The sequence below is a fragment of the Mustela nivalis genome (assembly GCF_964662115.1).
Source record: "Mustela nivalis genome assembly, chromosome: 8".
NCBI classification, from domain to species: Eukaryota; Metazoa; Chordata; class Mammalia; order Carnivora; family Mustelidae; genus Mustela; species Mustela nivalis.
Window position 1 is genome coordinate 77,823,618 of NC_139027.1, and position 25,688 is coordinate 77,849,305.

At 47.8% G+C, this 25,688-nt stretch overlaps 1 protein-coding gene and 1 long non-coding RNA gene across 8 annotated transcripts in view; one reads left to right on the top strand and one right to left on the bottom strand.

Moving 5' to 3' along the window:
• PRKCE (protein kinase C epsilon) overlaps positions 1–25,688 on the top strand; it is a 516,689-nt gene that overhangs the window by 421,129 nt on the left and 69,872 nt on the right. For all 7 annotated transcript variants that reach the window (XM_082746981.1, XM_082746980.1, XM_082746978.1 and 4 more), the window contains one exon: positions 13,231–13,385. In XM_082746981.1, the coding sequence (XP_082603107.1) occupies positions 13,231–13,385 (155 nt within the window). The remainder of the gene's footprint in view (positions 1–13,230; positions 13,386–25,688) is intronic.
• LOC309872610 lies at positions 4,521–13,381 on the bottom strand. The gene is made up of 3 exons (XR_014316003.1): positions 13,051–13,381; positions 11,092–11,202; positions 4,521–4,791 (listed from the first exon to the last, which is right to left on the bottom strand). It is a non-coding gene; the product is annotated as an uncharacterized lncRNA (long non-coding RNA).

Below are 25,688 nucleotides of genomic sequence, written 5' to 3' on the forward strand. Positions count from 1 at the left end.
TAAAAAGATTAGGGTAATTTTCATTAGCACAGTTGCTAAATAAATCGGGGCTGTGGAAGTACTTAACAGTTTGTGTTCTTGAGTTACATGTTTTTTATGCTTTTGAATTGGCCATTAGCCGGCCAAACAAGGCATTTCTTTTTACAGATAAAATTTCATTGTATTCCTGTTCAGGATGCTACAATATCATATTGGAACAAATGCCAAATGGATGGGGCATACCATATAACAAGGCCTTGTCCATCACGATAATTTGGTTCAAACAGTTCGGTCTCATGGAAAAGAATGGTATTGAAACATGTGGTCTAGAACCCTGAGGACCAGCCTGAGGTGGCCTCTGAGAGGTACCTGTGAGGTGGAGGCAAGAGGGCAGGGAGCTCTGTGCCCTCTTGCGGTCTTGCTCATCTCCGCTGCACATTCAGCGGCTCTGCAGAGAGAGACCTGGCCCACACGCTACAAGACGAAACACCAAGTACACGTTCAAGGGTAGACGCGTCTTGGAGGTCTCCGAGAACAGAGATGGAGAATGAGCAGTGAGTGTTTCGGAGGCACACTGCCTTGTGTTTTGGTAAATGCACAGAAAATATCTGCCGAAAATGGGTGGGCATTTGTGAAATCAAGGTACCGAATGTAGAGTTAGCTGGGCAGAGAGCCCAAAGACTCCGAGATGCGGGAGAGCCCATCCTTATGAAGCCGGCACACTTCAAGATAGTCAGTTTTCCTCTGAGGGGGGAAACCAAGAATCTGACGTAGAGTAGAACAACAGTAAAAGTCATGTGAATCTGGAAATACACCTCTTTTCCAGGCATTTATTTAGCGTTTCCTGGCATTGGATTGTTTGTAGGTCGGTATTGCAAGAGAATGCACATTTTTTACATAATACTGTGGTTGGAAGCTGTGTTTCCTTACCAGTTCACAGATTATTTCACTAAGTAAGGAATTAGTCAGAAGGCAATTAAAAAGTCTTTTGTTTTCATTGTTCATAAGAGACTCTGGTGGTTTGCCTGCACTTGACATCATTGGTGGGCAGATCTCCCCTGTGGAATTCCTGAAAGAAGGGTCATGAACGTGTGTGAACTTTAGCTGGTCTGTACAGCATGAAGAGAAGTAATCTATTTGGGTGAGCCTCCTCCGTGATCAGCCGTCTAATATAAGCATACCCACTCTTCTAGGTCCAGTGAAGGATTCAGAAAGAGGCCTTGGGAGCCACTCTGCAAACCAAGACCATAAAGCAAGGTTGAATTGGGTTGTCTGGAATCATGGTGCTCACCCACCTAGTAATTCAGATCATCTTAGCTGAGCAGAACCAAAATGATACTAATGCATTGACTGATAAGTCTAATTAATCTGTCATGATTTACTGATTGACTGTTATAGGCAAGGGATAAGTCCTGCTCTCGTGGACTGAAAAAGTGCAACTGAAGAAGTAGGCTAGAAGAAGAAAACTGAGTTAAATAACCCTTTCTGCACTAACAGAATATACCAGTGATAGAAGTTATAACATGCAGGATGTGATTAATCATCCCTTAGGAGGTTTAAAGACTGCCATGAGTTCACCAGACCCAAGAGTTCTCGAATTGCTGCCTTCATTGGAAAAGGCGTCGCCAAGGGGAAGGAGAGCAGGAAGTGTCTGGCACGTGGAGAGGAGGTGTGGGAAGCAGAGTTGCCTGGACGGTTCAGGAGTACTGAGAGCAAGGACTGGTTGTGAGATGAAGAGAAAGCAGCTCCAGTAGGAGGCAGCAAGAAAGATTGAAATTTAGATTACAACCAGACGGGGAAGGTCTACCACGAAGTCCTCGGAGCGCAAACCCTAGACTAGCAGGGGGGCCTGCTAGAAACGCAGACTCTCGGGTCCCAACCCGCACCCACAGACTCAGAATTTGGGGGTATGCATTCCAGGAATCTGTTTTTTAAAAAGGTGTCCCTTTGCTTCCTCTGTGGGCTAAAGTTTGAAAAGCACCCCCAATCGAGAGTATGGACTTTGTTTCAAAAGTCTGTGGAGACCGTCTGAGGGCTCTGGAGTAGGGAAGTGGCACGTTGTCCAGGGAGCCAGCACACCAGGGCCTCGGGGCAGTGGTCTTCCACAGGTATGCCTCCTGAGTGTTCTCACTTATCATTCTCACTCACCTGCCCATCGCCACGTGTGCGATGAAACCGCTCCAGATTGCCAGGCATGGAACCGTGGGAGCCGAAGTCACAGAACTCCTCTTTGAAGTGGTTTCTGAAGGCTGAGGGTAGGTCTCGTCTGGGTAGTGATGTGGTGCGCATCTATGGTATATTTCTATAAGTTGGGGTTTTATTGTAATGTGTGTGCTTTGCAAAAAGTGACTTAAATCCACAGCAATAGCAAATACCTATATGGGGCTTTATAGTTTAAAACACAGTACGATGAACTGATTGGAACTGTGTCCATCACTGAGCCACATGCAGCCACCAAACGAAAGGAGGCCTGTGGTTGAAAAATTAGAACAGATATTTTCCTTAACAGGTTTTTTTTTTTTCCCTAGACCAACCACCTGCCGTAAGGATAAGCTATTTTAATTTTCTGTCAAGTAGCTACTTTCGAATCTAGATTCGCTAGCTGGGGAAGCCAATGCCTGTGTTTGTCTAAGTTCACACAGCCAGGAAGCAGCTGAGCTACAATTTGAACATGGGCAGTCTGGGTCCAGAGGCGGAGCTAGGACTGTTATACCATGCAAGTGAGGGTGTGGGCAGAAAAAGCTACCAGAATGTCAAAAATTAAAAATAAAAATAAATTTAAAAAGTAACCCACTGACCAAGTATTGACAGAAAGACCTTGACTGTGGTCAAGTCATGCCGCATTTCATTCAAGGTTCTCAAGCTCCCGAGTCATTTTTTTGAATCTGTTCAGGTAATGGATTTCTCTGTTTGAAAGAAACCAGCGTCCTATCCAAATTAAAATTGTTGGCCCTCAGCCCGTGTGAGAGCTGCAACTCATCCTGAAATTCTCCCCTGGCTTGGCCTGTGCCGCCACCTTTCCAGGTCATTAAGAACGAAACGTTTAGGAACAGATTAAACACAGGCTGTTTGTGTTCTGCTTTTTGAGCACCCGTGCCTGTTTCATGCAGACTCAGTGGTGCTGGTTGGAGTCCGTGCCCCTAGGTTTCAGAAACAACACCTGCCGGGATTTAGCGCCTTCTTGCCATAGCACGGGCAGGCTTAAACAGTTCCTTGGAGAGGAACCTGTGCTATTACACCAAATATCGATCAGTCTATCTCACCACACTGCCTGGCATTCTGAGCGAACCTGCACAGAAGTACGGGGATCAAAGAACGTAATCATCAAAAACCCTCCTTTCACGCTCTACCTGCCATCAAATGAAAGTATTAGTGAAGTGGTATGGAAATCCTCCTTAGGCTGCCTGCAGCCACCAGCCGTGCCACTTAGGATTTAAAACAACGCGGTTGAGTGTTCAGAATCCGCAGGATTGAGTTGTGTGCGCACGTTAGTGTATTATTTCCAAGTTGCCAGTTTCCCCCAGATTAGCACATTTTCATTTCGGCTTTATTGAAGGAGTCAGGACATGAAAGGGGATTTAGCACCGTGGAGATGTCAACCACGCTTCCTTGCCGTCCTGGAGTGGCCGATTCGGTTCAAGGCAGCCATGCGTGTGAATCCACCAACAGGACCGTGGGACTCAAAGTCAAAAGCCAAGTGGGATTGATAGAAAGGAAAAGACAGAAGTACAGTGATGTAGCCCCAGGTGGGAACTTCAGGCCCTTGATTTAATGTCGTAGGGCCCTCACAGTTGCAAAGAACACATCATAGCCCAGTATCAGCGACACAGTAAGTGCTTTCTCGTGGAATGACTGGAACGGTGTGGATGAGCCCAGCTGGTGTTAAGTATGGCAGGGGTACAGCCAGGGGGCAGGAGACACAGCCTTAGTCACTCCAGGAGATGCCTCCTGTGGTGGAAAGCCGTGGTTTGTCATGAGAGCACGCTCTGCCCGTGAGAGTGCCAGGATGAAGGAAGGCTGGAGACCATTGGTTCAGGAATTTACGTTCTAGGATCCTTTTACCTGAGATCTGCTCAGACCTGTACCCCCTAGCCAGGAGGTGTTTTGGGGGGGGGAGTTGGACTTTCTTTTGTCACATTTGGTGTGATCAATCTGAATTTCCCGCTAAGCAAGTTATGTATTTTTCCCACAATCCAAGGGAAATAATGACATCCCTTTTCCACTCAGAGTCAGCTACCTGGTATTTGCTTATCTTTAAAACTGTTACAAGAACTTTACATAATCTTTGGGGAGAAATGAAAGGTAAGAAAAGAGGGACTACAGCAATGTTGATAGCTGGTTGTAAAGTGAACAATTCAGTCAACTGGCCAGTCGTTTTATACACACACGTTTGAAGAAAGTTTCCTTGATTGCTTTTTGCCGAGTGGGCTTGGTCCTTTGCCCACTAATGGGGGTACATTCTAATCCTCCGATTGGTGAGCAGGATTCCTGGCTAAATAGACTTAAGGAAGCGAAGAAACAAAAACATAATAGCAACAGCATTAACAGGCTCAAGGGTTGACCTCACCCAGAACCATAGGCTTTTATTTACAGTGGTAGTAGGTGCGTGAGCCTCCTGGAAATCAGACCTCCAATATGACCTCTGTAGGTACTTCTTTTTGTGCTGGGCACAGGAAGTAAGATGGCAGCTCAGTTTCTGGAATCAGAGCAGCAGCTACCTGGGCTGTTTCAGTCCTGTATGGGCTCCGTCTCACATCTGAGCTGCACATGGAGAGACTCCGTTCTTCTTACTGAGCTGCATATGCACCAAGCCTAGACAGGAGGGGGATATACAAGAAGGGAATGTCCTGAGCCCCAGCTGTTGGCACTTACAACCTATTGGAGACACAGGAGGGCTTATGTGTGGGGAACAGAATTTGATGCAATTAACGCACTAGATTGGGAGGACCAGCCGGAGCTCAGGGTAAGAAAACTGGTAAAGAACAAGGTTATGATGTGGGCCTTGGCTGGGTTGGGGAAATGGAATTAGGATAAGAATACTTTTATTCCTATGCTTGAAAACACTTAGAAGGAACATTCCATAGGTCCTTAACATTGGCTTCAAGCAGCTGACTACTGGTGACAGTAGGCTCCAATGAGGAGGTGATGTAATCTGATTTAGATTATCTCTTGGTATCATCAAAGACAGATTTGGCCTGTGTCGCCATCTTGACCAGATTCTGGGTGGGCAATGAGCACCGTGAAGAGCCTGGAACCTCTGTTGGGTGACCAGGCTGCTAAACCAGGCAGATGAGTGAGTGGGGTCAAGGTCCCTGATGCCTGCTGCTCTCCTGGAGCCCAGGTCACCAGCCGGGGACAGAGGATGACAGCCCAATGCCACACCCCAAGAGGGCACTTGATGGAGAAAGCAGCTGCTGGGAGAAACCAGGAGAAAGGTACTGTGAAGTGACGCTGAGGTACGAACATTGACCCTCTGAGGATGTGATGGACTGAAAGAGCCTCAGGCTCGCCACATCACTGTCCTTTTCACTGGCCGTGTTCCCCATCAAAACCCTCTTGATTCTGTCATTTTCAAAATGAGAACTAATGATAAGCTGTTACTCCCACTTGGCTTGAGACACTGCCCTTGTTCGGGGCAGGAGGTCAGTCCCGCAGTAACATCATTGACACGTAACCTATTTGGGGGCTGTTCCTTGCACACTGTCAGGTCATGTCAAAGAGCTTTCTTTCTCGGAAGAGGCTGAGGACCCTATAAAAAGAAAGTATTCTCTGATGTGCTGAAGACGAACTCTTCCCCTCACCCTAGCTTTCACACAGATGACAGTGTGTGGGGCAGGTTGGCAGAAACTCGAAGTTCTCTGAGCAGAGTGCAGCTCTGATCAGAGGCAGGAAGTGTTTATTCGAGCTGTATTGGATGAGTCAGTTTGCTACTGCTCTAGTTCCCTTTAAACCTGGGGCATCTTGTGTATGTCAAATAATCATAGTTTTAAGCAACCGGAAACAAATACCAGATATACACAAATGATGTTCAGACCTTCCTAACCAGCAGACACTGTTGCGGGATTTTTACTGTTTTGGCCAGTGCTGATTAGGTTAAGGCTTTCCCACATGAAAATGAGCATCTACCCTCTTTCCCAAAGTAAGGTGGACTCTTCCCTCTGTGGCTTCTAGGAGATCATCATAAAACACAGTCCTGTGAAAATCCACTCTGCATTTTCCCTGTTACCATTGGTGTTGGTAGAATTGGTTATTGCTTTAGGAATTTGGCTGAGATAAATCTGAACTTGGGGAAACAGCACAAGGTCATGGCCCTGGAGTGAGGCCTCTGAACAGTGGGAGGTGAAAAGAGGGAAAGGCCTATGTGAGGAAGGGCTGACGGGTGTGAAAATGGTTTTTCTAAACAACATTATTTGGCTGATAATTATTTTTGTTACCGCATAGGAAAATTATCCCCCTAAACACAGTTACTATCCACACGAGTCTCTCCTTCTCTGTTCACTGAGAGGTAAGTCTCCAGTAAGAGGAAGGATGTTTACTGGGATGAGGGCTTGCTTTCTTTGGGGGGAAATAAAATGGTTTTGGTTAAGTTTCCCAGAGTGGTTGAATCTTGCCTTTGTTTCTATCAAGGAGGCATCATAGAGAGGAGGGAGGGTTGCCTCTGGTTGGTTCGAAGATAAGGACATGCTGAGGATGGTGGAAATAGGGAAGATATGGAAGAACTTCAGGCTGCCTTCTTCTACTCCATCTTGAAGTCTGCTTCCAGAATAGCTTTGCTTCAGGTCAGCTTTAATCATGCCATTTTACCACTCAGAAGGTTTCTGGGGTTCTTTGCTTCCTATGTGTGTTTTTAGAACCACCTCCTCCCTGACCCCCAACCCCACCACCACCAATCTGTCTTCTTCCTACCTGCATCCAGAATTTATGAGCTGTTTTCCAGATAGCAAGTTTTTTTCACCACACCCCCACCCTCCCCATCCCGCAGTGTCCTTTCCCCTTACCTCTTCCCTGGGGGCTGGTCCTGCAACTTGCCAGGACTTTCCCTTCTCTCTTGCCCACCTCCTGACCCTAATTCAGATTGGTGTCCACCAAATCTGTATATAGCAATAGCCAATTCCACCAGGACCAGTTCTATTACAGAAAATAAAATACAGAAAGGGTTTTCACATGATGGTTTCCTATCACGGTCTTCAGTAAGTGCTACGGCCTGGATGACAGACAGTTACTCTCTATTGGCGGCCCAGAAAGTAATGACCCAGACTCCCAGGTTTCACAATCTGATTCGATAGAGGAGGGTTTTGCACATAACCTCAGAACGGTTTTTTTTTTTTTTAAGATGTTATTATTTATTAGACAGACAGAGATCACAAGTAGGCAGAGAGGCAGGCAGAGAGAGACAGAGAAGGGGAAGCAGGCTCCCCACTGAGCAGAGAACCCTATGCGGGGCTCGATCCCAGGAGCCAAAAGCAGAGGCTTTCACCCACCGAGCCACCCAGGCGCCCCTAACCTTGGAACATTTTATGTTGCTTTTTTGTGGCTTCCCATGTTCAATTCCTACTTCTTAGACACCAAAGCCATGGCTCCTGTCATCTTTCATAACCCCCAGGGACCCGCCCCAGGGACCTACCCCAGGGCTGGGCACCAAAGAAAGACCTGTTGAACTGATAGATTAAATGATGTGGACACGGAGGGGAGCAAAGAGATGTCACAGAGGGTGAATTGAGGACCCACGATCCCCTTAGATGACGCACTGGAGAAGAGGTTCATCCCGTCCCTGGCACATCAGAGGTGGACCGTTCCAAGTCCAGTCTTTTGTTGGGCACTCATGAGAAATGGACTCAAAAGCGATAGAATCTTTGCACATATAAACAGCTAGCAAATGATAGAGAATGTGCGTCCAAACAAATCCAATTGGCAGGACATGTCGTACTGCCGAGAGGAAGCCTCTGGCTATCCATCACACCTTGAAAGATGAAAGATGAAGGGAACAGTGCTCCCTTCAAAGGCAGGAAAGGTTAGCGCTCTGGGAAAACAGAGCCCAGTGGGAATTTCAAATACATGGTGTGGCCCTTCCGGCTTGTAGGTCATGATTCACTATTCTTACCCTAAATGACCATGACATATAATCCCTTTCCTAATTTCATTATTTTACTTACTAGCTCAAGACCGTAACTTTTTAGACATTCAGGTGAGATTAAGGGAGGAGGAGGTGGAATAAGGCTTTTAAAATCTTTGGTTACCTCAGAAAACATATTTGCTTACTTTACCAGGAAGTTGGGTTTGTGTTTTGTTTTGTTTTCTGCTGATGCCAAGAGGGGATTAATGAGTAGCTGCTGGTTCCGCCAGCTTTCTTTTGATTTCAGTTTATGTAATTAAGCATTTCCCAGAATGACTTGAGGTTCTCACTCTGCATCAAAACATGCTTCTCAGATGTGTTAGGTGTGGAGGTCAGAAGGGATCCAAACTCCCTGAATGGAGGGAGGGGGAGTGAAAAACCGACACACACACACACACACACACACACACCCCAGTTTAAAAAAGGTTGATTCTACTTTGGGGCTGTGCACACCGAGGTATATTGAGTAGAAAGTAGGTTTCAATGGAAGTTCAAAATGAGCTAATGTTAGAATAACTCCAAGTGAGGTTAACAATAGGAATAACACAGGGAAACCAGCCCTGGTTCACTATTGAATTTCCAGCAACTACAGCTTCGCGCCTGGTGCATGTCCAAGAACTCACACATTGGACAGGGGCACACTGGTAACCCACTGTGCGCCAGGCTCAGCTCTGGTTGCTGGAGATCCAGTAAGAAATGAACCCGACAAGAACTCCCCCCCCTTCCCCAAGATGCTCACACAGAGCGAATGTTAGACGAGCAGATTTTTATCAAGTGTCTCCTTAGTTAGGGAGTTCCCTGCTAGTGGTAGTGGGGATGGGGGCGGGGGTTGCTGGGAAGAAACCATGTTCCTCAAGGAATGGATCATCTCACTGGGAAGTGAAGACACCCATGGAACAAAAGAACTGTTCAGAGCTGTAACTGAATACAGGGTGCCGATCCAGGCAGAGAGGTCAGAACGGGCGCTCGTCTCCAGATTCCCCAGGCAGGAGGCTCTCTGTAGCAGGCTGACTTGTCTCTGGCTCCTTCAGCAGTAGGAATTTGCGGTGGCAGAAATCAGAGTTCCCTCTGGTTCCCTTTCTCCCACGCAGCCCCCTATCCTTTTTTCATTCTTCCATCCACGTGATGATTGTTTTTTAAAGAGGATTATAGCAGCTTTTCTTTTGGGGTCAGGCTAGTTCCCTGACAGACTAATAGGGCAGAACTTCGAACACTTCCTGCCCTCATGAAACAGCTGGGGGAGAAAGACACGAGTCAGTTACACAAATCAGACCTTCTGAATGCTACAGGGGAGAACATAGCATATAATAGGGAGATTTGACTTTGTCAGAGAAGTTGGGGACAGCTTCTTAAAAAAAGAAAAAATGTGGGCTATACTGGAATCTCCAGGATGAGGAGGGATTAATCAGGGGAAGGGAGCTGGGAAACATTCCAAGCCGAGGGAACAGCACAAGGAAAGGCCTCGTGGCAAGAGGGAATTTGCTGTTGGGACAGAGGGAGTCAGGGATGGCTGGAAGGGAGGGGACTCAGAAGAAGGTAGGTGGGGTGGATCATAAGAGGCCATCAGCCATATTTAGGAGTTTTCTTTTTATTCCAAGAGTAATAGGAAACCCTTGAAAGAATAATCAGTAGAAAGAGAGAAGGGAGGGTGATAGGTTACACTCAGATTTTCATTTCAGCAGGGTAACTGCCTGTGATTTGATCGTCATTTGCTGGGGGTGGGCAGTGTGAGGGGCATTAGGAAGAAAGCACTTGATAGGAGTCTAGACAGGAGGTGCGAACCGCTTGGACCAGAATGGTGGTTATGAGCTGGGCGGGCAGAGACAGAAAGAGGTAGACAAATGCAGTAGGTGCAAAATGGTACAAAAGCATGGAAGGGAGAAGCAGCAGGGCTTGGCGGCGCAGGTGAGGGATGAGGGAGAGAAAGGTGCTCGCAGTCACTGTCCAGTCTCTGACTTGTACGCAGGCACCCTGGACGAGGACCCGTTTGCTGCAGGCGTGGGGGGCGGTCAATTACTGTGTCCGTTTCAAACCTGTTGGGTTGACTGCTTTTGCACCATCTAGAGGGAAATGTCCGAAACACAGTTGGATAAAGGAGTGTGCGGCTTGGAGGGGAAGTCTGGTGTGGAGGTTAATGTTCGTGGGTCACATGTGCCCAGCGAGGTGCATTAGGCTCTGTGAGGTGGAGGAGACCGCTCAGCGAGGATACAATGGGGAAGGAGGAGGGTCCCAGAGGCCGGCCCCAGGGACTCTGGTGCCTGATGGATGGGGAGAGAAGCCTGCACCAGCAGATGCGAGACCACCTGCCCAAGACATGGGTAGGAAACCAGCCCAAAAGCCAAGGGAGCCAAGTGATATTTGGAAGAGGAAGGGCTCATGGGAAAATAGTGCTAAAAGGACAGGAAGTGAAGACTTGGTGATGGTAGTTCTCCTGCCATCGGTGATGACAGGATGAGACCACCTTCAGGGAGTATCCGTTGTGAGCCAGGCACTTTAACATTTGAGCTCATGCCCGTAAGACATCTGTAAGGCAGGTCCTCTATCAAACCGAACACAGGGAGCAGGTCATGTGCCTGAGCTCACATAGCCGGCAAGTGACAGATTTCGGTGGGAGCTCTTGTCACTCCACAGACCCTGTTCTTAAATGCTGTGTGTCTAGGGTCAGTGGAATCAAAAGCAGCCAGCGAGCAGAGAGGGGTGTGGAGAAGACAGGTTTCCTCCTCCCAAAAGCTTTGGATTCTTCCACAAGCTGCGAAGGAAATCGTTGCTTCGACCCGCAAGCAACGGGTGGCTGCCCACGGGAGGGCGTCCCAGTGCTTGTCCTTAGTGCTGTGGTTCAGGAGCTCAGGGCAGTGCTCTATGCAGGAGGCAGCTGCACCTGCCCTGGGGAAGTCTTGCCCCTAGCGCCCTGGGACCACCCCCCCCCCCCCCCCGCTCTTCTCAGCGAGGGGTCTGACGTCAACTGGGAACGTGTGGGAGAGGCTGCTTCTCAGACTCACCACCCTAGGTTTTCCTAATTGAAAACTCAACGGTGAGGCGCAGGATCCATGTGCTCGTGTCTTCGTGTGATTCCAGGGCACAAGCTTGAGAACCCGTGTGCTGAGGGGATCCTTGCAAACAGAAGAAGGAAAATCTGAGTGACTTAGAGTCCATGTATCTCTCAAACACCAAATACCTCAGCAGAACGAGATGGAAGAGTGGTGCTGAACCCGGGCTGTACACGGCAGGCCCACGGGGAGCTTTGCACACCCCCGAGGCCTGAGGCCCACCCTCAGGAATTCTGGTCTCGTGGGGCTGGGGTCGGCCTGAGCATTCGGGTGTTGTGATGAGGATTTGCGTGGGGAATGGGTGAGGGAGGGAATGGTGAGCAAGGCAGCCTGTGTACTTTTAGGTCCAGAATCATACTCTGGGGAGAAAATGGGGCAGGCCTTGAAGGGGAAGGAAGACAAATGGAAGAAAGCCTAGACTGTAGGCCCTTTGTGAGTACTGGTACAGCCTGAATGAATCTGGAGACGCCTAGGGCAGAAGGTAGTCTGATTCATAACAATTCTTAACAGTGGACTTACTTTCAAAGCGATGTCAACAATGAATTAAATATGCTGTCACAGCTGCTTCATGACTGAAGCAGGCTCATGATCACCAACTCCTGCCCGCTTCACTGGACTCCGTCTATGTGTTGAGAATGTGCTCCCTCTCTGGCCTCCCCAGCATCACTGTTTTCCCTTTGCTCCATGAACCTTCCTCCCCTGCTGGCCCACTCAACCCCCGCCCTTGGCATTCTCACCCTGTCCCCAAATCCTGGGATTTGTTCCCGCCCCTGCTCCCCCACCTCCTTGTTGTCTCAGACCCCAGCTCTGTCCAGAATCCTCCGGGGACCCCAGTTTAGAGAGCCTCCCCCCCACTTTCTCTTGACCTTTCATCTTTGAGACACTCTGCTCCTGTTTTGTTTTCTTCATTCTGCCCATCTCCCCATCTCCAGTCCTGGCTCCTAAGTTCCGCAGGGACAGTGCTGGCTTGACGGTCTTTCCCTCCCGTCTAGCACAGCGCCCTACACCTTACAGGCTTAGGAAACAGTAGTCAAGAAACCGCAAAAGGGAACTTCCATCCATCTGCTTCACACACTGGCAAGGAGTGCGGATACAGAAGGCCCCTCCTCAATGACGTAGGAGTGTGGTTGGGTCATTTGGAGGCCTCCTTGAGGAAAGAAGCCATAGGAAATGTGGCAAGATGGGAATCCCAGTAGGAACATCCTCCAGAGTGAAGAGTGGCCCGCAGAAGGGGCACTTGCAGCCTCAAAAGCCCGTGGGACCGTGAAGTCGTTTCCCAGGGCTGTCTTCACACATTAACGCCAACTGGGGGCTTCAAACAATCTGAATCTATTCTCTCATGGTTCGAGAGACCAGAAGTCTGGAACCAGTGTCACTGGGCTGAAATCAAGGGCCTGCTCTCTCTGCAGGCCCTTGGGGGAGAGTCCCTCCTTGCCTCTTCCAGCTTCCAGTAGCCACCATGTTCATTGGCTTGTGGCCACAACACAGTCGCTGCCTCTGTGGTCACGTTGTCTTCTTCCTGCTTCTCAAATCTCCCCCCTGCCTTTCTCTTGTAATGACACCTGTGATTGCACTGAGGACCCACCTGGGTGATCCAGAATAACTTCTCTTCTCAGGATCCCTGTTGTAATCACACCTGCAAAGTCCTTTTTGCTGTCTCAGGTTAACAATCGCACGTGAAGGGATTAGGACACGGATGTCCTGTGGAGAGCCATTATCCAACCTAACACACATATAAAGGTAACTGGAGCCTCCAGAGGGACAGAGACTTGTCCGAGGACACACTTCAGGGTTGTCACAGAAATCAAAGACCCAGGTCTCCTTTCTGTCCGTTCAGGGCTTCCTCCGCTAAACTAAACTGATGTTCTTAAAAGTAAAACAGAGAAAGAGATTTAAAATCACGCCTCCTACCCTAATCCGTGTGCTTTCTGGAGTATCTGTCTTCTGACTTCTGTCTGGCTTGCGTGCTATCAGGATTCTGCCATCGCTGCACCTTCTTCCCCCTTGAGTTTGGGCTCAGGAGACACTCTCTGGCCTGTGTGGGCAGCAGCAGTGGAATTACCTAACTGGCATTTTCTGCTCTCCTCTCAGGACCGCCTCTTCTTCGTCATGGAGTATGTTAATGGTGGCGACCTCATGTTCCAGATTCAGCGCTCCCGAAAATTCGATGAGCCTCGTTCCCGGTTCTATGCTGCAGAGGTCACGTCAGCTCTCATGTTCCTCCACCAACATGGAGTCATCTACAGGTAGCTCTTCCCTTCTCCTGCCTCCCTGGACAGCAAAAAAAATAAGAATTCTCCAGACACTGGAACTGACTTTGGCCCCTGCCCAACCGGTCTCTTAGCAACCCGCTTTAGATTAGTTGTTTGTTCTAATTTGCTTGCAGAGGACTTTTGGGGGGCTGTTTATCACTGTGAATGTTAATATTTGAATAGCCTCAGGAGATCTGACCCACTGTTTGTGCCAGTTTGGATCGAAAGCCCAAGCACAACATTTTAAAGGCTTGGCGCCGAGTGACCTTGGAATAACCTTCACTTCTCTCTCTCCCCACCCTCATCCTTCAACCTCAGGGCATTCTCTTTACTTTTTCCTTCTGTGCCATGAACTTCCTCCCCTTCCCAACCTCTTGCCACTTCCTGAGTTTGTTTGGCTTAGTTGTCTCCAGCAGATAGAATCAGAGGAGTTGCTCAGGGGTATCTGGGTTTCTGATTCGAGGAGGAGGAGCTGGGGGGGAGGGGGGAGGGAGCTAGACAATATCCAACAGGAAGTTCCTGCACATCAACCAGTCCCTCACTGCCGCCCTGTCCCCCTTCCAAGAAAACACAGCACACACACACACACACACACACACACACGCTTATTTTCCAGTAAGGGAGTGGGGCTATTTACGCAGGCTCTTCTATGAGGTCAGGAATTTTGGGAGGAGTAAATATTTATAGTTAGCAACAAGGACGCTAAAGTTCCTTAAGGTTTTCTCAATGAGTGTCAATTTCTTGACTTGGTTTTTGCTCCCTTCCCCCGCCCCCAACCTTTTATCAATTGGGTAGAATAGCTGACTGGTTTCAACCCAGAACTTAGTCACTAGAACCTTCCTGACCCTCTCCTGGGAGCCCTGCTCTGACTAAAGGCTCGTTGAGGGGCTCTGACCAACGCTCACCCCAGGCTTCCTTTTTACTGATGACTCTTAGTTTCCTCCAGTGTGTGTCTTCTCTGCTCAGAAGTAATCAGTGCCTCCCTGTGGCCTGCATAATAAAATCCAGACCTTTCAGCCAGCCTGGCATGGCTACCCACATCCTGCATCCCTCTGTTGGCTTCCTGTTGCTGTGTAACAAAAGACCACAGATTTACAGGCTTCAGGCAGCACCCATTTATTAGCCACCATTCTGTGGTCCCCGAGTTCAGGCACTGTGGGCACTGGCCCTCGGCTTGGGGTCTCGCTGCTGTGATCACAGTGTCAGTCAGGCTGCATGCTTGTGTGAAGTTTGGGGTCCTCTTCCACACTCACGTGCCAGTAGGAAGGACTCAGCTCTTTGCAGCACGTGGCTCACTTCTTTAAGGCCAGCCAGAGTGAACAGCCTTTCCCGCTTGGAGTCTCTGACTCCAGGGAAGGCTTGGATCCCTTTTCAACAGGATCAGCTGATTCAATTAGGCCAACCTGAGATGGTTTCTTTCCCTTTTGTTTAGCTCAAATGATTAGGGACCTTCATTATATCCTCACAATTCCTTTGCCTGTAATGTCAAGTTATCTCCATAGATATCGCCTTTTCCACGTTGTTCTGGTTAGAGGAAGTCCCAGCTTCCCGCCTCCTCAGGGAGGGATTATGGGATTACACAGGAATGCGACTCACTGGGGCTCCACTTAGGTTGTGTCTGCTACATCCAGGTGCACCCTTCTCTCCCTACTCCCCACAGTACCTTGTTTTGAATCTGCCAAGGTTCTCATTCTCAGCTTTTCTCAGACCCACCTGCCAGTTCCCACCTTGCCTGTGCTTATGCCCTCCTAGCCGTCCTCTGGATGCCCCAGAGGCCTCATGCATTATTGCCTGCCTGCACAAAGCTTGGTCCCACCAGCCAGGGCAAGTTTCTCTACCACCCATGCTTCCATGCGAAGAAATTCGGGAATGAATGGGATTTGAGACTGCCGTTGCTACGCCTACCACTGTCCTCATCGTGTTAGCGTTAGGCATTGCTATGGTTCCTTCACCGAGTTGCAGACTCCCTTAAGGACCACATTTTTGGTTAAACCCCTCAGTCATCTTATTTTACGCGCTCTTCTTGTTTTCTACATGGTACATATTCAACAAGTGTCTCTTGATTCCAGTTAGCTTAAATCCCTAATCTCTGCCCCAAAGCAGCTCATAAGCCCATTCAAGATACAGGAGTTGTGTGTGGGAAGAGCTCACTGCAAGGTCGTGCGCCATCCGGTGCCCATGACAGGAAGAAGGACCTCCATCCTTTGCAACATCATCGTCATTCCGTCCCTATTACAGTGAGTGCAGTCATCCAGTTTCCCGGCAGGGAGTCTGAGCTCCCCTGAAGTACCTTGTCCAAGGCCACCTCCATCAGTGGCAGACCGAGGAAGACTAAGTGACTGATCAGCAAGCTCATGCTGTACACCATGACACCTGTCACCCTGTCTTTCCAAGTCCAAGTCCAAACTCTGAGGTGTCATCCCAGAGACTCCAAAACTCACCTCTCCCTTACAGGTCTGCCTGTCCCCTTTCTGCTTCCCTCTCATCACACCTGTCGACACCAAGTTCTCTTGGCTTCTAGGAGCCACACTTCCCCTCCCCTCCTCCTCTCAACACTCCTTCCCACCACCCTGTACATTTCTCCTCAGTCTCTGTGTCCCCTGGCCTGGCTGCTGCTCCCCTCCAACCTCTATTCTCTCAATGCTGCTTTTCCCCAGGGCCTTCATCCCTCCTTCCCCTACCCTAAACACATTGCCTGAGCAATTCCAACACATGCATGCTCCTATGTGCCAGTGACCCTGCGTTACTACATCCAGCCCCCAGTTATCCCCAGAACCCAAACAAGCTCTCTCCCCGCAAACTCTCTCTCAGGAAGGACTCTCAGGGGCCTGCTGCCTCCTTCCCAGATGAGCTTACAGTCGTTCACAGACTCGAGTCTCTTACTGCCTCTCAGTTCCCTGCCCTCTTCTCCATCCTTCCCCTGCACAACAGCCCGGCGTTCTTTCAAATCACACCACGGTCACACTCGTCCCTTTTTAGCCTCCTTCCGACTCCTTTGTGCCCTGGACCTGCCATGCACAGCTGTGTGGTCTGCACACAGCGCAGGAGCGGAGGGCAGCAGAAGTGAGCAGCGGATGGCGTCTCAGCCAGCTCTGCTGCTGTGGCTGACTTCAGCCCGGGAAAGGGGTGCTTTTCCTACCCAGAGGAGGTGGCTTATTGTGTCTCTCACAAAGACACAGTCTGTGACAGTGGGGCCCTGGTGGCCCCCAGTGATCGTGTGACCCTTATCACTGTCCCCGCCAACCATGTATCCCACCCTCGAGGTGCTCCAGATTATTTGCCATTCCGTCCCTGATGCCATTCTTTTTCATTTCTCAGAGCCTTTGTACCCCTGTCCCTAGAAATCCCTTGCTCCCAATCTGGGTCTTGATCAATGAGTCGTTTCCAGTTCACGCCCCTGTTCTGACTGCCTCAGAGTCCCTGGTTTAAAGGGTATGGAGATTCCATAATACTGGAGGAGGGGAAATTGATAAGGATATTGGTGAGAAAAAAAACAGCCCTGAGTTTCTGATTGCTGAGGCTGCGTGATGTGCACATGTGGTGAAGGGGGGGTCACTGACCTATCTACTGTTGTGTGTGTTTGAAGGTTACCATAATTATATCTTTTTTTGTAAAAAAAAAAAAAATGTTACCCAGGGTAACATTCTAGAGTTTTTGATTCGATAGGTCTGGAGTGGGATACAGGAATCTATATATTTTTTAAAAGTGTTCCTCAGGTGACTTTGGGGCCAGAGATGAAGAAAAATTCTATTCTGCCTCTGGGGACTGTGTCAAGCCCTGCCTGCTCATGTGAGGCTCTCCCTGACCACCCAGCTTGTCCTGGGGATCATGCCTTCCCTCTGGAACAGCCATTAGCAGGTTCTCTTTGCAAAACTTATGTTTTTACTTAAGATCCCTGTTCTGTGATTGAGAACTCCACACCAGAGTGCTTACCTGGGGGGCCTAGAACAACAGCCTGCTTATAGTAGGTGTTCACTAAATACCTGTTCTTCTAGTCTCTGATGCTCCAGAGCCTTCCAGCCCAGTGGAACCATGCCATTCTGTCCCCGATGCCATTCTTTTTCATTTCTCGGAGCCTTTGTACCCCGTCCCTAGAAATCCCGAGCAAGTGGTTGCTCCCTCCCATTGGTGTGTACTTCTTAAAAGTCTGTATTGGAAACATTCCTAACCCCTTGACCCTAAAAGGCCCCCGGATCCTTCATAGCTCTCATTTTATGGGTTAATGAGGATGCTGGGATCTCTGTTTCCCATGTTGCTCTGTGTTAGGCTGCCACAGAAGAGGGTAGAAGGCAATATGTCTGCAGCTGGTTGGTGGCGGGGAGCTGTGAGTGTGTCTCCACCTCTTTGCCCCTGGCTGTTCTGAAGCCCCAGCAGAGACCATGTTTTGTGCAATGCAGGGGTTTATTTGGGAGACTGGCAAGGCCAGGTTTTGGAGGAGGAAGCTGATTGCTGGAGTGGAGATGGAATTTTCGGCCTTCCTGCTGGAATTTATACACACACTAATTAACAGCTAATTGGCCAGTGTTCAAGAATGGAGGAAAGCGTCATTTCTGTGGCTGGCGGCTCAAACTTTAAGGAGAGCCCACACTGACAGGCATGGCCCTCTTTCTTCTGGTCCTCATCTGAGTCAGGTTCCAGCACCAAGCAGGTGTACTGTCGCAGGGTACCGCCTCTCTGTCTCCTACCCCGTGTTCCTGGAATCCTCTCTGTGCTATGGCAGAAGCTGGCACTGTGTCCAGCCATGCCTTAAATTAAAAAACAAAAAAAAACAAAAAAACTTTTCCCTCCTTTACCATCCCACCCTGCCCCCACACACAATGAGGCGTAGAGGTATTGAGGGGTAGGCCTTCCTTAAGAGTGGGTTCAGAGAACTCTCTCATTATCTCCATCAGGGTCGCTGCCTGCCCATTTTCATCTGAGCTGCTCAGTCGGAGCAGCTGACTCTCTGAGAGCGCCCCTCTGTCTGTGCAACATGAGAGAGATGGTGTGATCCGCCTCAGACAGAGAGGACAGCCGGGGGCCCTGAGGAAGATAAGCAAAGGTTTGGCAGTCAGGAATGTATCTCTGTATTCTTTCAGAGTTCAGAAGTCAGGACCCCTGTGACGGAGGGTAGTGAAGAACGTGCCCTCGGCCACATTGGCCAAGCATCTTAACACTCCATGCCTCAGTGTCCTCACCTGTAAAATGGGAATGATAGTTGTACGTACCTATCTCATGAGTTATGGAGATTTCGTGATTTAATAGTTCCAAATAATTTTAATAGTGTGTGCCACACAGTAGGCCCTTAGTAAAGATTAACTATCTTGTTGTATCTTGATTTCTATTAAGACGGATTGAAAGAACATTGGAGATCTTTTATCTAGCCCAAGCTCCAAAACGGATTCCTAGAATCACGTCAGAAGAATGAATTCCTTTCTTCCTTCTTAGAAAATTTAATCCCCCTCCTTTTTTTTTTTTTAATGATAAAAGTGGTAGTCCTAAGAAAAATAAAAATGTGAGCAGCAGAGAAAAGTAAAAAGTCAGTTTTCCCTTCACCAACCTTAGAACCACCCACAGTAGAACAGTGGAATGTTTTCTGGAAAATCCTTTGAGAACTCTTCTTGAGCAGGTTCCTGAACCTCTTTGTGACTGGCTTGCATTGACCTGGAGCTCAGACAATGCCTGCGTGTCTCCTGCATCCGGGACGGAGCGTGATGGCTCCAAGTCAGACAGGAGGCCGAGGTGGAGGATCAGAAAGCCAGTGGGGAATGACAAGGCATTTTCCTCCTGGAAAATGTTCATGAGTAACATCTCACGTGGTGCATTAAAATTTGGTCTTTATCTAGCACAGGGGAAGTTATGACTTCTCCCTTAATTTTTCAGAACTTTCCATCTTCAGTGAGCTGTCACTGCCACTGCCCAACAGCCATCCTGCCCTGGGGACCTGTCATGTGCCTGGTTGCCCAAACTGGGAGTAGTAGAGAGCCCCAAGGAGAGAGGGGTCTCTCCTCTGGTCCATGCGAAATCACTCGGTACTTAAGAGGTGCTTAGGAAAGGCTTGCCTTGTTGATAATCATGTTTCTAAAAAGTCAGTAGGAATGAAGAGCCTGAAACACAGATTCAGGCAATACCTCCGAGGACCTAATGGAGCTGGATCTTCAATGCCTGTCCTCACGGGACGGGAAGACAAAGCCAAGAAGGGGTTGCTGAGGTCCGTAGCCATGCTCTGCAAGCCCGACCTCCCTGGACAATGTGCATGGAGTTGTAATACAAACTGTAGCCTTATCTTCCTGCTAGTCAAAGAGGGAACGTGTGTGCTTAGCTTGTGGAACGACAGCCTGCCTCGATCCCTGGGATCCCCCTCCTGCCACTGACACAATTCAGCATTTCCTGACGTGGGGAAGAGCTCTACTTAAAGCCTGTGCTAACAAGGGGAAGGTCTAATATTTAGATTCCTGTCTTCTTTCCCTACCTTCTCAATTTATCTAAAGCTAATAAAAGCAGAGGAAGAGGAGGAGGAAATAGGATGATTTCTTCCTTCCCATTCTTCTATGACTTGCCTTCAGGAAGATCACTCAGGACGTTCTGGGATCTTCGCCCCCCACAGAACCTTACCTTCCACTGTCAGCAGCCCTCCAGCCATTCTAGAAAATGATATTGTGATATAACATTTCTGAAGATGTAAGGGCTGAGTGTGTTATAGGAGGCTGTCGGGAGTCTCCATCCTTAGATCAAGGAGGTCTCAGAGTGATCTAAACCAATTCCATTTTCTAGATGTGGAACTTGAAACCAAAACTGGATAGGAACTCACCCAGGTTTACCCAGCAAGGTACTATAAAGTGTAGATGTTATTTTAATCAAAGATATACATAGAGTTAAAGAGTCAAACCATTCTACAAGGAACTTAAACAATAAAAAGCTGTTTTCTGCCCTCCTTCTCACTTCCACCCAGTTTCCTCTTCCACAGAGACAACCATTTTCAGTTTTTTCAGCTGAGGCTTTTGGAACAGATGTCTGTATTTCTGACTAACATGCTGTTATTGTTACTTTTGTAAAACTCTATTTTAGGCATTATGTAGTGACTATCCACTGTGGAAGTGAGAGTTTACTTCTCTACTCCTACTCCCACTGCCCTATGACATCCATACTCCCTTCCCAACATCCCATCTTCCCTTCCTCTCAGTAGAGTTTTCCATAATTGTGGTTAAATGAATATACATCGTATGCATTATTATGACTGTGAAGTACTGTTTGGGGGCACCTGGGTGGCTCAGCCAGTTAAGTCTCTGCCTTCAGCACAGGTCATGATCTCAGGGTCCTGAGATCAAGCCCTGTGTCAGGCTCCCTGCTCCTCAGGGAGTCTGCTTCTCTCTCTCTCACTGCCCACCTCCCCCCCAACGGTCCATGTGTGCTCTCTCTCTCACACACACATGTAAATAAATAGAATCGTTTTAAAAAAAAAAAAAAAAAGAAATACTATTTGGAACAAAGCCATGTGGTAAGCTATAATTACTTTTTCTATACCTTTTCTTTGTTTTCCCTGGAGATGATAATGATCTCTTTGCTTTCTATGTAGTTATTAGTTCAGCACAAACTCTACAAATTGTCCATGTCTCCCTGCAGGATGTTTCGGTGCAGTGGATACTCTGTCAACTTCATGTTCGTGGAAAGCTCTCTCCTGGAGCCCTCCAGCCCACTCTGCTCTAAACAGTTCCCCCATGGCTGCTGCCTGACTGTCCCCATACTGCCATCCTCACGCTTCCTTTGACCTCTTTCTTCTCTGAAAGCTCCTGTGTTTTGTATCCCACATCTCTGTCTCAATATATTCCCTTGATGTAGTGAAGCAGCCCCAGCAGTTCTTTGAGAAGGATGGGCAGTACCTTTTTTAGCCTTTCCTTTTATATGCAAAGCCATCTTTATGTCTCTCTCAAATTTGATAAAGACTTTGGCTGGGTGTAGAATTCCAGATTGAAATCCATTCTCACTCAAAATTGTTCCATTGCCTTCTAACTTCCAGTGTTGCTGTTAAGAAGTCTGAAGCTATTTCAATTCTGGATCCCATTGTACAGATCTCTCTCTTTTTTCCTGGAAGCTTGTTCATTACTTACTAATGATGTGCTGTAGGCCATTTTTCATCCATTTCACTAGGCTCCAGATAGACTTTTTCAATTTAGAAAAATCTGTCCTTCAGTTCTAGAAAATATTTCTTTCTTTAAGGATTCTTTCTGTTCTCTCTTTCTGGAGCTGTCATTTGAGTATCGGATTGGTCAACTTGGCCTTCATTGTAGGCTAATATGGCTAGCCACATAGTTGGGAAATTCCTGACTGTCAATACTTTTAGAAATTTCCTCTTAGAGTGTTCAGATTATCCTGGGAAGACTCTTCCATCATCCTGCCCAAAGGGAAAGGACTTAGCAGCCAGTACTGTAGTAGCTACATGAGGAGGCAGGCCTGGAGGGCCCCACTCCCAGGAGACATTGTCCAGAGAACTCCTCCATTTCCAGCTTTGTACCCTGGTGCCTGCCCTCTGCCCCCATCCCACCCTGTGTCCAGAGACCCACTGTTTTTCTTCACCAGAGAATAAACCTGTGGGGACCGAGAAGGGACTGTGCAGAGTAAAGAAGAGAATCTGAGTTTATAATTGCTTTTCATCCAACCATTTTTCTCTCTCCCCACCTTTATCTCCAGAAATAACTGTTACTGCAAATTTCTGCAGTTTGGTTGGGACAGAAGTTGGGAGATTCTGTAGCATAAATGTAACCGTTCTTGACTTTCCCCATTGGGGGTCCTTGATTCAGTGCTTTCTCAAGTCTATTTTTATTTTTTTTTTTTAGATTTTGTTTATTCATTTTCTTAGAGGGTGTGTGTGCAGGAGCAGGGGGAGGAGCAGAGGGAGAGGGAAAGAATTTCAAGCCAACTCCCCACTGAGTGTGGAGCCCGATGTGGGTCTTGATTTCACGACCCTGAGATCATGACCTGAGCCGAAATCCAGAGTTAGGTGCTCAACCAACTGAACTTTCTCCACTCTCTTAAGTTATTAATCACTCATCCTTTGGCTTTCCAGCTTCCAAAATTGTGTTGCTATTGTTTCCTCTCTCCTTCTCCCCATCTTTGTGTATTTAGATCTTTTTGTGTAATTTTGGGAAGGAGAGAAAAGTAGTTGTGGCTCTTCAAGCTACTCTCTTTGTCCAGAAGTCAATAATAATAATAACAAAAACAACAACCACAGTACAGCACAGCAGTAGTGGCAACAATAACCAAGGGTAACAAGGCCCTTATTTAGCCTTTGTTATAAACCCAACGCTATTCTACACACTTTACACCTATTAACTCACTTAATCATCACAGTAAGAGATTCTGCCACTGTCCATGAGATTTATGATCTCTCTGAAGAAGGAGATTCTACCAGATCCCACCTTGTTGTTGCCACTGTCAGGTCTCCCTGTCCCATTGCTGCGAGCTGCAATTTCACATGGGAAGCAAAGCTGTATATTGGAGACAGTGCTGAGCTTGGACTCCAAGAACTGTGGCCAAGTCCTGGCTCTACCTCATCTTTATTATGTCTTCCTGGGCAGAATACTTAAACTGCTCGAAAGGTAGTTTCCTCATTCCCCCATGGGATTACCCAGGACTGTTTTGAGAATCACATGAGAAAGCATTTACAGAAGTACTAAGTACAGCCCTTGGCTCTTAGAAGGCTCTGTTCATATTGGTTAGAAGAAGGGAAGCTAAGGTTGTTGAGTCAGAGGATGTAGTGAATTGTGTCCCCTCCAGATTCGTATGTTAAAACCCTAATCCCCAATACCTTAGATTGTGGCTGTGTTTGGAGATAAGGCCTTTAAAGAGGTGAAAAGTAAAATGAGATCATGTAGGTAGACTTAATCTGATAGGACTGGTGTCCCTTTAAGAAGAGTTGATTAGGGCACACACATGCATAGAGGGGCCCATGTAAAGACACCAGGAGAAGACCCACTTCCCAGCGGCAGAGAGAGGCCCCAGAAGAAACCCGTCCTGCCAGTACCTTAAACCAGGACTTCCAGCCTGGGAGAAATAAATTTCTGCTAAGTCATTCAGTCTGTGGTACTTTGTTATGGCAGCCATAGCAAACTAATATGGAAATCTCAGGTTTAAGTCCCAGCATTGCCGCTTACTAACTGTGTTGCCTTGGGGAATGTCCTGATCTCCCTGAGCCCCAGTGTTCTCATCTATAAAACGGAGCTGATAATAATAAATAAAAAAAGATGGCCAAGGCTGCAGTCTTGGCATACACCGAAAGATTTAAATCAGTTTATGGACACAGAAAGGCCTCTGGAAGCTGTTTGAGGCCCAGCAAGGCCTGCAGAGATCCAGGCACACAGCAGCAATGATGGTGCCATACGGCACTTGCTTGAGGGGCACAGGTTGGTGGGTATGTGACGTTATATCCCCCAAGCACATTAAAGGGCCCCGCCAGGGCAGGGCTGGATCACCATTCCAGAGAGGGGAGCCTCTTCTTGGCAGTATTCCAAGACTCTGAGCACTCGAGGACCCTGGGACAGGGCAGGCAAGTACTGATAAATGCACATGACAGTGACCAATGGGCTGAACAGATGCGGTTGCCCTGGGAAGCTGCAAGTCTGACTCTGGTGCCTGAGACTTCTTGTTGGGCTCCATTTGCATCTATCTATCTCCATGAGCTCCCCACGACATCCCCACCACCCGATCCCTTACGGGACCTGCTTCAGCAAACGTGTTGCCTTTGGAAATGTGCATTTCGGTACTGAGAATCATCCTGTCCCTGCACCGTGTCGCTTCATTGAAGGGCTGTCCTCCTGATAAAGGAAAGCTAAATGTCATCAAGAGTTCTTTCAAGACTAGTTACTTTTCTGTGGGGCCAAGTTTACTTAAACATGAGATCATCTCTACCCCAACCTTTTTTTTGCTCTGTAACCTGCCAGTAACAGCACAGGGTGAAGTCACTGGGACATGATAAAGGGGAGGGATGAGGAGAGGCAGAAATTGAGCTTGCTTGGGCTGAAAAGCCAAATTTACATTCATCTAAGGAAGTCATATTACTGCTGACCTGATCAGAAGTCAAATTCTGACTCTCATTGACATCAGAGTCTCAGAGCAAACACGAAGTTTGGAACCAGAGGGAAATTCCTGATTAAATTTGTTTGAGGGTTTCAAACAAAGTTTGAGCTAATAGTATGTGTCAAAAAAACAAAAAAAGAAGAAGAAGAAGAAGAAAAGAAAGAAAAATCTGATGGAGGACCTTGTCATCTATTCATCTATTTTTGTATTTCTCAAGATGCCTGTCCTAGAACTGAGAACCCAGTATGGTGGTAAAGGACTTCTGGCTTCAAGCTCTGTCTTCACTGCTCATTAGATATATGATCTTGGGCAAGGAACTTATTTCTCTAAGCCTCAGTTTCTTCATCTGTGAAGTGGTGTTCCCTTCCTCAGAAGGATATTGAGAGAAGCAAATACACATTGACACCCATAAAGTAATTAGGACTATGTCTGGTACAAAGTTAAGTTCTCCCTAAGTGTTAGCTGCTGTCATTATCGTCATAGTATTCTGTTTCACAGGTGCCTAAGTGAACCATTGGTAAGATTCACTTTGTCCATCTTGCAAATTTCACTGCAAATACATCCTGCCAGCTAGCAAACCGCTGAAAATGTCTTGTCATGTGAGAGGTTCCAAAGACGAGTCTGAGGCCGTGGGATCAGCCTTAGGAAGAGGGAATCAATACCTGTTATTTTATGACTATGATTATGATTAGTTTATATTATTATTTTATGACTATTGTTTTATGGCTGTAAAACGTGCTCTAGAAGGTAGAAATCTTGGAACATGCATTAACACAATGTAGTCAACAGTTGAGCCTGAATCTTTCTGAGGTGTGGTCAGAGGAATTGGTTTCTTCAGTGTCTTTGGCTAATGATTGACCCACTAAAAATGGGAATTGTTTTAGCAAAACGTGGGGGGCTTTGCCCCATGGTAAGCAAGTGTACCCAGACATCTGAGCTGGTCCTGTGGTCTCTGTGGGCCATGTCTGAGTCCACGTTGGGCGGTGGGGGGCAGGGTGCTTCGCGTGGAGGCCACTCGGGTCACACTTAATTGCCTTTGCTTCTTTCTCTGGTCATGTGGTAACAGGCTGACCATTCCTGCAGATTAATTATCATGAAACAAGGAGTTGACGCACTCTCTGGCCCAGAAGTCTGCAATCACTCTCTGTTATCTGGATAATGTCTAGACTGCTTCTACCTCTTACCCAAAGCCATCCCCAAGCTGACCCTCTTAACTCGCTTCATCTCTGCGATTTGCGCACAGTC